Genomic DNA, 12,105 nt, shown 5'->3' with positions numbered 1-12,105 from the left:
AAAAGAAGGGGGGAAAAAAAGATCGGGCCAGCTATGGTTTGTAAAGTTGTGCGTAGATTAGGGTTAGGGTTACTGAGTCGAGAAAAATCAGTGAGAGGCAATGGCATGGGTTAAAACATAAACTAGGAAAAACACAGTGATCATCAACAAAAAATACCTTTCATTCTATTGAATGCAATAGAAACAGAGCCACAGTGTTCAATCTGAACTCTATGCTGTTGTCTGCTGGCTGATGCACTGTATATGCCTCACTGTATAGGCCTGTAGAGGCCTCAATTCAAAGGCTAAACTGTGTAAAAAGGGTTAGTTTAGTCTTATACCCTGCCTTTTAGGTTCTGGTAATCAATATTGGATAATATCGGCCTATTCAACTCCATTAATGGGCATTTTCATGATCTCTATATTCAGGTCTAATAGTCAGACTTATGTGGCAATTTAACACCGGTCAAGAAGTACACAATGGAAGACCAAAGTGCTTTTTAAATTCACATAAGCGAAGCAAAAGGAATTCCAAAATACATGAATAGGTCAAGAGTCAATGAGTTAATAATGTACACATTTCCCCCTGTAAGGCACAGTAAATTACAGTACATTTCAGAACAATTTAAACCAAATACGGCCAATGTTGAAAAGTTATCGAAAAGGTGCAGATAGTTCCTCAGGGTGTATGAAGTCCATTTCGAAACGTGATACGTTGGCATTAGCTTGTTGTACTTGACGACTTAGTAGAAAAGAGGAAACAAAGTGCAATGGCCCATGCATAAAAACGCAGGCAACTCCATTCAGCTGAAAATAAACAGATATGACCCTTAGGTGACCAGATATCAGACATGGGAGGTCCACTAAAAGGATCTGGTGCACTCAAACAGTGATGGTGAATGTAAACAAAAAAATAACATTCTGTAAAAGGCAAGCATATTTGAAGAATTCCCAGAGATCCTGCTCCTCTCGGAGGATTAGTCAGTCAATTCAATGGGTGCGATCTCTATGGGATCGATCTGGGGGAACACCACGCAGCACAGCCTCTGTCCCACGCTGGTCGCTGATTCTGTGAGGAGACAGGGAGCCATGTTAGGAATCTCACAACATACTAGAGTCTAGTATCTATCTACAGTATCTATCTACCTATCTACATATCTATCTATCTACCTATCTATCTATTTATCTATCTATCTATCTAGTAACTAGACCACTAACTAGACCATTAAACAGGCTGTTGCCATGGCATGTACAGTGGGGGAAATAAGTATTTAACACATCAACATTTTCTCCAGTAAATGTATTTCCAATGAGCCTAGTCAAGTGAAATTTGCACCATACTTTGGTATTATTCAATACTTATTTCCCCCACTGTATCTGGTGGTATAGTGGATGATAAAAATGGTTTGACACTTGTACAGGGTATCGAGTACTGAGTATAGAAGACATCCCATAATCCTTAAGTCATGATGTCACCAGACAAGAGGGAGAACAGTACAGTATATATGTGCAGGTTGGGGGAGGAAAGAGGAGGACACTCACCAATGAAGTCATAGATACACTTTGGCTTGTCTTTCCAGTGGACCCCAAGGAAGTAAACAGGCACACCAGTGAGCATGATGACCAGACCGACGCCACACACCACAGGCTCTGAGTACAGGCTGAAGCCCAGTAACACGGCCCAGAACAGCAGGTAGGTGACCGGAACCAGCAGGTTCACCTGGTAGAAGGGGAATGAAGCTGTTGTTGAATCTGAGGGTCTGACTAACCTTGGGCTGTCGTTGTGTAGCATATTTGATCTGATTGGTACATCCATTTTTTTACCTTTGCAAATGTCCTTTTCCGCGTATATAATAATATTCTATTCCATTCATTCTATTCATTCATTTTATGCAAATGCACTTAATTCAGTACAAGTAAAACATTTCAAAATGCAAACAGGTAAAGAAAGGCTGTGAGTCGGTCATGTATTTAGTACCTTTATAGGACGGTAAAGTTTGGGTTTCTTCCATCGATAGTAGAGCAAGCCTGCTATGGTGACCCCGTAGGAGAGGTAGTTGATGAAGGACACATAGTTAATCAGGTTATGCGTCTCTCCTATGCATAGGATTACAATGGTGGCTGTGCACTGCAAGAGAGAAATCATCATGTAACTTACTATGTATGACATTACACTTTGATTTGACTTGACTATTACTATAATAATAAAGTAATAGACCTATGGCGTATAGACTATTTGCATGTGCAAAAAGGTGTGGAATGGGAGCCATCTTTATCGTGATGTTTCTAATAGATGCAATGAGACATAATCCAATGGGAGTTTTGAATAACGCAGCTATTTTATTTTCAGACTGTTTACTAAAACTCAACAGTTTTCTCAAAGTTTTCTTAAAACATTGCTAAACACAAGGTACAAAATAAATCATGTTGCAGAGTTGTAGGTATTGTATTGTGGATTGATGACAATTCTTTTTAATTTAATCAATTTGAAATGTAGTATATAACACAACCGAATGTGGAAAAAGTGAAGGGGTATAATGACTTTCTATAGGCGCTGTATATTGAGATTGATACAAGGCCATAGAGTATGTTTTGGGGAGTGCAAAATGCAGAAAGGGTAGTGTTACGCAGTCTTACACAGCACAAGAGAGCGGGGATAGGGGTACACTTCTTGAAGTGAATCATGGCCAGCAGGCTCGGTAGGTGTCCTTCTCTGGCCCCGGAAAAACACAATCTAAAGGGACAAGTACACATACAGTACCAGTCAAAGGTGTGTGTCCAAACGTGTGACTGGTACTGTAGACGAGACGTTTCACAGACATCTACAATCAATTTGAAATAATGTACAAGAAACGCATCTCAACACCAAACATTTCCCACAGTGCAACTCTCACCTTGAGGATGTGAAGAGGTATCCATTGATGCCTCCAAAAGTGGACAGAGCCACAGAGATTGGCATAATGACAGAGAACATGCCCAGGAGCTTCTCTCCAAATGTCTGCATAACAGAGGATTACGTATGTATCAAAACAAGCTTTAGATAACCAGGAAAATGAAACTGTTGAGAGGCTGCCTTTCTTTGAACAAGCACCGTAAATTCCTAACAGGTCTCAATAAAAGACAACGAACGACTCATCGATAGTAACATTGTTCAAGTTTACTTAGATCTGGGGCCGGTTGCATAAGATAGATTAAGCCTTAGACTAGTTTTATATTCTCAGGTTAGACCAGTCTAATTGGAGTCTGCCTGTTGCATAAAAAATAAGAAATTTTTATAACCCAACCCTGACTTGTACTTCTCAACAACTTTGTCTCGGACTTGTTTGGAGAGTTCCTTGGTCTTCATGGCAGTGTTTGGTTGGTGGTGCCTCTTGCTTAGGTGTTGCAGCCTCTGGGGCCTTTCAGAAAAGGCGTGTATATACTGACAGATCATGTGACACTTAGATTGCATACAAGTGGACTTCATTTCACTAATTATGTGACTTCTGAAGGTAATTGGTTGCACCAGAAGTTTTTAGGGGCTTCATAACAAAGGGGCTTCATACATATGCACATGCCAATTTTCAGTTCTTTATTTTTTTAAATTATTTTTAAATATATATATTTCTCATTTCATTTAAAAACTAACACTATTTTGTTCAGATTCATCAACTAAAATTCAGATAAAAAAAATGTTTAAATTACAGGTTGTAATGTAATAAAATAGGTAAAAAGCCAAGGGGGGTGAATACTTTAGCAAGGCACTGTATGCTTCTTCCTACTCCTTTTCGGACATGTTAAGTTAATAGTGTTTTTGTTTCGTTTTTTCTTGTTTTTTGTTTTTTGTTGTTATAACTATTTTCTTTTTGATCTTGTCTTTGCTATTTTAATTTTTTAACATGTTCGAAATAAAGCTTTCATTCATTCATTCATTCATTCATAGCAAGACTGACTTAAAGTGAGATCTAAGTCTAAGACTGGGTCTATCTTTATGCAACCAGCCCCCGACGACGCCATTCAGTGACACTGTTCAAGAAAGCTAGGTGGTTCTGTCATGTTGCAAAGCGAGCAGCGCTACTCACGACAGCCACAGCATTGGATGAGAGCAGCTCCTCGGGTGACATGGAGGAGAAGTAGGCGATGTTGGTGAGTGTGTACACAAAGGTCACCAATGGAATGGAGATGTAGATGGCACGAGGTAGATTCCTGATGAGGTCATCGACACGGGTCACATACGACGCAAACAACAATCACGGAAATAGTGGCCAGGAAGATTTCTTGACCACCTGATCTGTGACATACATCATTCACCTGCGGTTACATTTGTATACTCGAGACCCAACAGCAAGCGTCACCACCACAATCTAAGAAAGCAGTAGATTAATTAATCCAGGTAAATTATTAATTAATTCATAAGATAATCGATTAACTTTCGGTAGAAAGTCGGTAGAAGTGACCAATACAAAGAAAACCCACATGGTCAGAGGTGGACTGGTTAATGGCAGGATGATTGTTTAACACATGGCCTGAGAAGACACAGAGTCAAGAGATCCTCCGGGCCCTATACAGTACATAAATCATGCATTGTCAGGAAAATAAAAGGGCTGACTATACTGATTTTAATCTTCTTATTAATCTTATCTGCTAAATAAATATAGATTACATCACCACAAGCCTCCAATATACTATGTGTTATCCTATCTTTCTTTAAAGGCTGGATATTGCAGATGGAGAGACAGAGGTTAAAGTAGGAATGTGATTTGCCGCCGGGGTTGGTTGGTATTTCTCCCACCTTCTGTTTTCTACACTGTATATGTGACTGGGTCACTGCTATATGTTTATCATCTCTCTGTCTCCTCACATGCATGTGGAGGGACTATCTGATGACGTTAGTTTTAGAGTCTCTCTCTCTCTCTCTCCTTCTCTCTCTCTCTCTCTCTCTCTCTCTCTCTCTCTCTCTCTCTCTCTCTCTCGTTATTAGTGAGCAGAGTTTAAGCTATTTACATCAGCCCAACTTTACAATATGCAGAAATGTCTAACTTTAGTGCTTGTACTTGTGTAACTTCATACCATTTATAATTTCTGAGCTGTACTTGAATTTGCCTGAAATCCTATTAATTCCTATGGTCATTCGCCCATTTAATGTTTTCTTTCTTATGTTAAGAGGCCGAGCCCAATTACAGTGTCAACAGCCCGATGGAGCTCACCGTCTTGGGTTTACCACTTCTTCTGTCACGTAGTTCAGGAAATTCCAGCCACTGAAGGCAAAGGAGGCCTGTAGAAAAGCCAAAGCAATCTGCCCAACCGATGGCGTCTTGTAGAACTCAAAGGCCACCTGAGGGGTCAGTCCCTCATAGTTACCTACAAGGGTTAAAGTCACCATGAGTGTCACCATGCGCCATGCATAAGCAGAACACCATGTATAAGCAGACACAAGGACCAATATCACGTTTGAGAAATGTGTTATTGGTTTCTAAATCCAATCGTTGTATCCAATTGTGTGCAGTTGAGATGTAAGTGTTGTGTTACCCTTGCAGATCTGGACCAGCCCCACCACGATGATGAGACCCAGGGCCATCAGCTTCCCCACGGTGAACACGTCCTGGATCCTCGTAGCCAGACGCACACTCGAGCAGTTCACCCACGTCAGGAACACTGCAGGGAGAGGGAGAGAGGGAGAGAGGGAGAGAGAGAGAGAGAGTGAGAGAGTGAGTGGACAAACTCACACTTAGCCATCAGATAACCCTTCCACATGCATGCGAGGAGACAGAGAGATGACGAACATGTTGCAAATGCTCAAGTAGAGGGAAATGAACCACTCCTATTTAGGCGTGTCAATATATTAATGTACAATAAGTCTAATATTACAAGGCTTGCGAATCTCCATTGCACCATTGCTGCAGAGGGCTGTTGTCAGTATGTGCAATATTAGTTGAAAGTAAAAAAAATTGCCCTGAAAACAATTCATATAGGGGGGCTCTTGCCCAATTGTAGCTTGGCATTATGGATGCTAGGCCATGCGGTGTTCTGCTCCCAGTCAGTCAGGGGGTCATGGCTGTGCACATGGGCACCAGGGTTTCTGGGTTGATGGGGCGGCAGCGGGGAAGTTGCCATGGCAGGCAGGAATGTGGGAGCAGGGGGGTGGGCACGATTGTTTCACCTCATCCATCACTGTCATTGGCTCCCCTCTGTCTCTCTCTCATGGTGGCCTGGCTCTCACACACAAAGGAGGGCTGTCACGGCCCCCCCAAAACAAACTGCTTCCGATGCCACAGAACAAAACCTGGAGAAGACAGGCAGGCAGGTCCCTGAGGAGGCAGAGAAAGCTCACGTTTCCCCCCCCCCCCCCCAGATGGTTGGCATCCAAGTCCAAAAAACAAGTGTGAGTGATGGCATCCAGAAGCAAGGGATCACACGCGAAATAAACCTCCCTGCTGGGTCACCTCATTGGGCCACCGCGTTGTTGCCATGTTGGCTTTTTCATGAGCTTATTTGCTCACTCATAATAACACAATTAGGGTTTTTGTATCATTCACTGCTTAACAGGGCTCAGTGCTCAGGCTGACAGTCTGACCAATGTTACGACGGCTGTGGCGCAGGAGGTAGAGCCAGCGGTAGAGCCGGCGTGTAATGATCGCAAGGTCGGCGGTTCGAACCCCGGCTGACCACATGTCGAGGTGTCCTTGGGCAAGACACTGAACCCCAATTTGCTCCCAATGAGTGGGCCGCCGCCTTGCATGGCAGCTTGCCGCCATTGGTGTGTGAATGTGTGTGAGAATGGGTGAATGAGAGGCCATTGTAAAGCGCTTTGGAATAAGGCGCTATATATGTCAGTCCATTTACGTTTACCATTTACAACCATCACCCATCAGATCAAAGACCCCAAAACCATCAATAATTTCACAAAAAGAGTGATGTCCTCATTCTGGCAAATGTACCAGAACATTATACCCAACAAGTAGACCCAACAACAGGAATATTTGTCCAAGTTCACACGATACAAACAAGATTGTATGTCTTCTTTAGAAACTCAGTCATCAGCAGAGTCATTCGTTTTCACGACTTTACCGCCCACTCCTTCCTCATGTCTCCCCCTTCCATTTCCTCCTGTCTGACACCCACATGCATTGTTAATATCCCCTTTAAAAACGTTAATGGGCTTGGAATCGTCAGGCGACTGTTACATAAGAGACATTTCACATTGCACCACTTCGATAGACATTCAAAGAGAGCTCTGTTCACATTATGTTCTGGATACCTTATAACTAGTATGTGTGAAAGATCACTATCTCTATTCACCCATTAACCATGGCATGATCTACAACTACATTGACGTTTGAACACAGGATGAACAACATGGAGCAGAACTCACGTAGACAGGTCATGGACAGCATGCGCGTGGCCATGTAGGGGGGTACACAGTTAGGGAAGACAGGTTGCAGGACGTAGTTAGAGAAGGTCAGGGCGATGACAGCCAGGGTGGTAGGGTACATGATGAGCACCGCACTCCAGAGGAGGAGGAAGCTGGGAGCAGACAAACAGTCCCACGTGTAACCACTTTGATCAAAATCACTAGTCTGTTCTAGTGACTAGTCGTGACGTTAGAATTATAAGGTTCTATCTCCATTTTTGTCAAAATTGAGTTTTTTACATAATCTGATCCATTAGGTGTTTATTAATGCCTGTGTGGTGTTATTTTTTTTAATGTTGACATTTTTGAGTTAGTAATTCATAAAATACAAACGTTCCATCTCACAGAACATAATGGAATGTAAAAACTTTGACGCTCGATATCTCTGAACTGCCCTAAACGGAGATAGAACCTTATCATTCTAAGCTCACGTAGTGTATTTCACCTGTATACAGATAATGTTAAAAGTATGTACAGTACCAGTCAAAAGTTTGGACACATCTTCTCATTCAATGGTTTCTCTTTACTTATATATTATTTTTCTACGTTGTAGATTAATACTGAAGACATCAAAACTATGAAAGAACACATATGGAATTATGTAGTAAACAAAAAAGTGTATATGAATATGATTTAAACCAGAATATGTTTTAGATTTTAGATTCTTCAAAGTAGCCACCTTTTGCTTTTTTATTGGTTTTCTCCCACGTATTCTAGAGAAGAGAATGCTGGGCGGTGTTCACAGTTTCCTTTTCCACTGACACACACACACACACACACACCAACCTGATTAAGACAACGCCAAGAGTGTCCAAAGCTGTCGTCAAAGCTAAAGGTTCTAAATATTTTTAGAATCTAAAATATAAAACATATTCTGGTTTGTTTAACACTTTTTTGTTTACTACATAATTCCATGTGTTCTTTCATAGTTTTGATGTCTTCAGTATTACTTTACAATGTAGAAAATAGTCAAAATAAAGAAAACCATTGAATGAGAAGATGTGTCCAAACTTTTGACTGGTACTGTAGGTGCGGGTGACATCGATACCTACCCAACCAGGCCTCCGAATATTTCGGTGACGTAGGAATAGTCTCCCCCTGATTTTGGGATGGTGACCCCGAGCTCAGCATAGCAGAGGGATCCCAGAGCGGCTATGCAACCTCCTAATAACCACACGACCAGCGCTAGGCCCACGGAGCCCGAGTGTTCTAGGACCCCCTTCGGGGAGATGAAGATACCAGAACCAATTATGTTTCCTAAGGACAAGGACAAAACATATATTACTGGAACGCATGCACTAAAAACCCAAGAGAATGGCTAACTGTTCTCAAATTAAGTTATTCACAGAAAAATCTATATTTATAATATAGAGATGTATACAGACTGAGCAATCAAAATGATAGATGTTGTCTGGGGCGATTACATTGTAGAATTGGGGGTGCCTGTAGTATATTACATAAACTTTTTTTTCCAAAGCCTTATTCCAAAGCGACTTACAAGTGATACATTAGACTAAGCAAGTAAATCATCAATTCAATATTGTCTGTTTTGTTTTATACATGTAGATAAAGTAAACAAGCAGTGGAACTAGAGCAGCATTTTTCTCATAAAACTATTTATAGGAATCTTTCTCCCTTCAAGTGTACTTGAAATCACCCCCTATTTGTTGAGACACATTGTTCAAAGAAAAAAAACAGTACAATCACAATGTCATACTATGGATGTGAATGAAAGACACAGAGTTTAAGATCAACTGTCAGAGAGTAAGGAAGTGCATTCACACAGGAAGCTTCAACCGTGGCTGGAGTATCATACTGATCAGGGTCCAGGATATCTCTGTGATGTACCAGTCTATCCCGACCAAAACATTCAGGGTACAGCACTCGGAGTAGCACAGCAGAAGGCAGCCAAGTGGCACAGACTTTGATTACATAACTGGACATAAATTATTTACTCTTAACTGTCGTGCCCAGACGGAGCCGCGAGAATTGAATTCAACATCTCCTGCATTATTTCTGCAGTATACACTTCATGTTGGTTTGTGCTGTTCCCAATATGTCATGACTTGAGGTGAGATGTCTACCTTTTTAAAACTGTGTGGACACATTAACTTGCTAGTCTGGATATTGTTCAATTTGTCCAATCACAGTTGGTGTTCTCCTCAACACATGCAATGGTGAATCAGTATTCTGTGGAACAGACCTTCCATTAAGCACCAATGTCACTTATAAGCAGCAGTAGACCATACTGGGGACTATACTGAGACAAGACAATTTAACAATGTAAAAACAGTAATTATACATACTGCAGACTTCTTTATATATTTCAGTTGAACAAGGTTATACTGTTAAAGTTATACTGTGAAACCTATACACAAACCTAATCTAACCCTTTCCCAGGTATTATAAAAGAGTGCATGTTTACCTGCATCATAAGATTTTTCAGCAGTCTGGGGACATACAGATAATGTGACACCAGTGCAAATAAACATCCAGTGGCTGAATCAGATATTTTAAGCCTTACAATTAAAAGCACCTACAAAGTAGAGCTTATGTGCATCTATCTAGTCTACCATACACCAAAGCAATTTTTCAGTCGAAAAAAATCTAAAACTACAAAGTAATAAACTACCACATTTCCAGACATTTTTTATAGTGACATTATATTGTGGGCGGCACTAAGGCCTAAATCTTCATTTCACCCTTCAACCAGCCAATAGTTGATTTGTGTGAGGATTTAATAATGAAGTCGCTGCCATCTCTTCTGCCCCAGCAGTCAATGTGCTTCTGCTTGACAAGCAATGTGCTACTTCACTTAATATATTTCGGCCACGTAAGCATTGATGGTAGACAAGACATAGTTGCTCATTTGATCTAACGGCTATATGCACCACAATACCTCAAACGTGCCGCAAGGGCAGCTGAGTGAGTCAGTCCCTCTACTACTTAATAAGATAAAATAAAAATCAAGGTAAACATTTCTCATCCGAATTGTGCTTGAAAAGCATGTAGCTAACTTTTAATTAGGCTTGACAGTCCACCATTAATTCTAATCATTTAAATTCACCAAGTGCATGCCTCTGAAATAAAAAAAACAAGTTGTATCTTAAAAGAAAGCACTGCAATGGAAAAACAACCTCACAAGTGATTCTAATAAATGCAATAGCTACCACTTCTTCAACCTTACCTATGATAATTGTGCAAGCGCTTAAAAGTCCTATTTCTTTTTTCAGTGTCACTCTATCGGGGATATCGTCACGCGTGTCTTTCAAGGACTTCTCTCCGGCCACCTGCTCTTGCCGTGACCAGATACTTCTTTTCCGCTTTTCTCCATCCATGTCTGCGACCATATCAAAGGCTCTCTCGAATCCCTCTCTTGAACTCACACACGGCATTGATGCACGCTGAATAGCGTGCGCATGCGCAACAATCTGTCGCTGTCCAGGGTAGAATGCTAACTACCCTGCTCTCGTGCCATCAACTACTTGAGCATCACTGCTTTCGAAGACCCACTGGCGGAGACCCCCCTCAATCGGATTTGTTCGAAGTGCGTCTTTTTTGTCTTTTCTCTCAACCGGTTATTGGGATTTTGGAATGCCTTTGAGCCTTGCTTGATAGGTTACTCTCCTACTTCTTGTGAATAGATGTCGCCCTCATGAGAAATTACTTAATAAACAGGTCTGTCAATAGTGAGATTCATAAAGAGCTTCATCATGCTGTATAGGGTAAGGCCTACAGTATAAACATATATCATATACATATCAAACCAAATCACATTTACCTATTGTTGAGGTAGTGGCGATTGAGGTGAATCAGTTGCGATTTCTAATGGCCTGCGCATAGAAACTGTTCCGGAGCCTGTTGGACCGGGTCTGGACGCTCCGGTACCTTTCGCCAGAAGGCAACAGAGAACAGGGAGTGGCTGGGGTCTCTGATGATCTTACCACCTTCCTCTTGCACCTCGAGTAAATGTCCTGAACGGCAGGTAGTTTGCAGCCATGACATTTCACAACTTAAATATAAAACTATTCAAACTGATAAGAGCGGTCTTTAAATTGTGTGAAATAAAGTTTATTGCTTAGACTTTTCATTGAACAACACAATACATATATTTCCTTTACAAGGAAAAAGTAATTTACGTAACAGTTTAGCAAATATTTTCTTGGTTCACCATATATTTCATGTCAGATACACACAATCACACAACACTGCCCTCTGACTCCTCTTGTATCTAAAATAAATAAGCCCCAGGCAGTCATGTTATATTGATACACCTCTACAGCCTCCTGAGGAGAGGCCGCAGTTGAACTGTTGGGACGGGATCCGAAAGAGAGGAGTGCTCCGTGCATGCATCCAAAAGAGGGCCTTCTTCATGCTTCCCTTCCCCTCTAAAGGACCCTAGTGTGGAATTTAGGAAGTCAAGTTGTGCAGTCGCACCAGGGCTTTTCTTCCCCTCTCTCGCTAACGCCAGACTACACAATAAAGGGCCTGGATTCAGCTGATCCTGTTAGAAGGCCAATAAAACGGGGAGCTGCTTTGTCCTGCGGGCAGGAAAGCTGAACACTGCCAGCAGTGTGCAACACTTTAAAGGAGGAAGCAGAGCAGAAAACCAATACATCACAGGAGGAGCCACTCTGGGTGAGGGGAAGGTGGACACTGGACAGTGTCAGAGGCCGAGAGAAAACTCCATCCGGTGTCTTTTCACTGCAAAGAAGCCATTAGATCATGGGGCAAGT

The 12,105-nt window shown here is 41.6% G+C and overlaps 1 protein-coding gene across 1 annotated transcript; it reads right to left on the bottom strand.

Annotated features, from left to right (window-relative positions):
- Positions 1 to 956: 956 nt before the first annotated feature.
- On the bottom strand, positions 957 to 10,719 carry slc7a10b (solute carrier family 7 member 10b; the record flags this gene model as incomplete). Its single annotated transcript, XM_080539940.1, has 11 exons — positions 957 to 1,048; positions 1,522 to 1,699; positions 1,958 to 2,107; positions 2,617 to 2,713; positions 2,874 to 2,977; positions 4,041 to 4,164; positions 5,166 to 5,319; positions 5,488 to 5,613; positions 7,331 to 7,482; positions 8,422 to 8,626; positions 10,557 to 10,719. 11 exons carry the CDS (start codon positions 10,717 to 10,719, stop codon positions 957 to 959), a joined length of 1,545 nt encoding a protein of 514 aa, XP_080396066.1.
- Between the last annotated feature and the right edge of the window lie 1,386 nt (positions 10,720 to 12,105).

Source organism: Nansenia antarctica, assembly GCF_963989245.1.
Source record: "Nansenia antarctica genome assembly, chromosome: 9".
Lineage (NCBI taxonomy): Eukaryota > Metazoa > Chordata > Actinopteri > Argentiniformes > Microstomatidae > Nansenia > Nansenia antarctica.
Note: the sequence above shows the minus strand (reverse complement) of the source record. Positions and strands in the feature narration are given on the sequence as shown.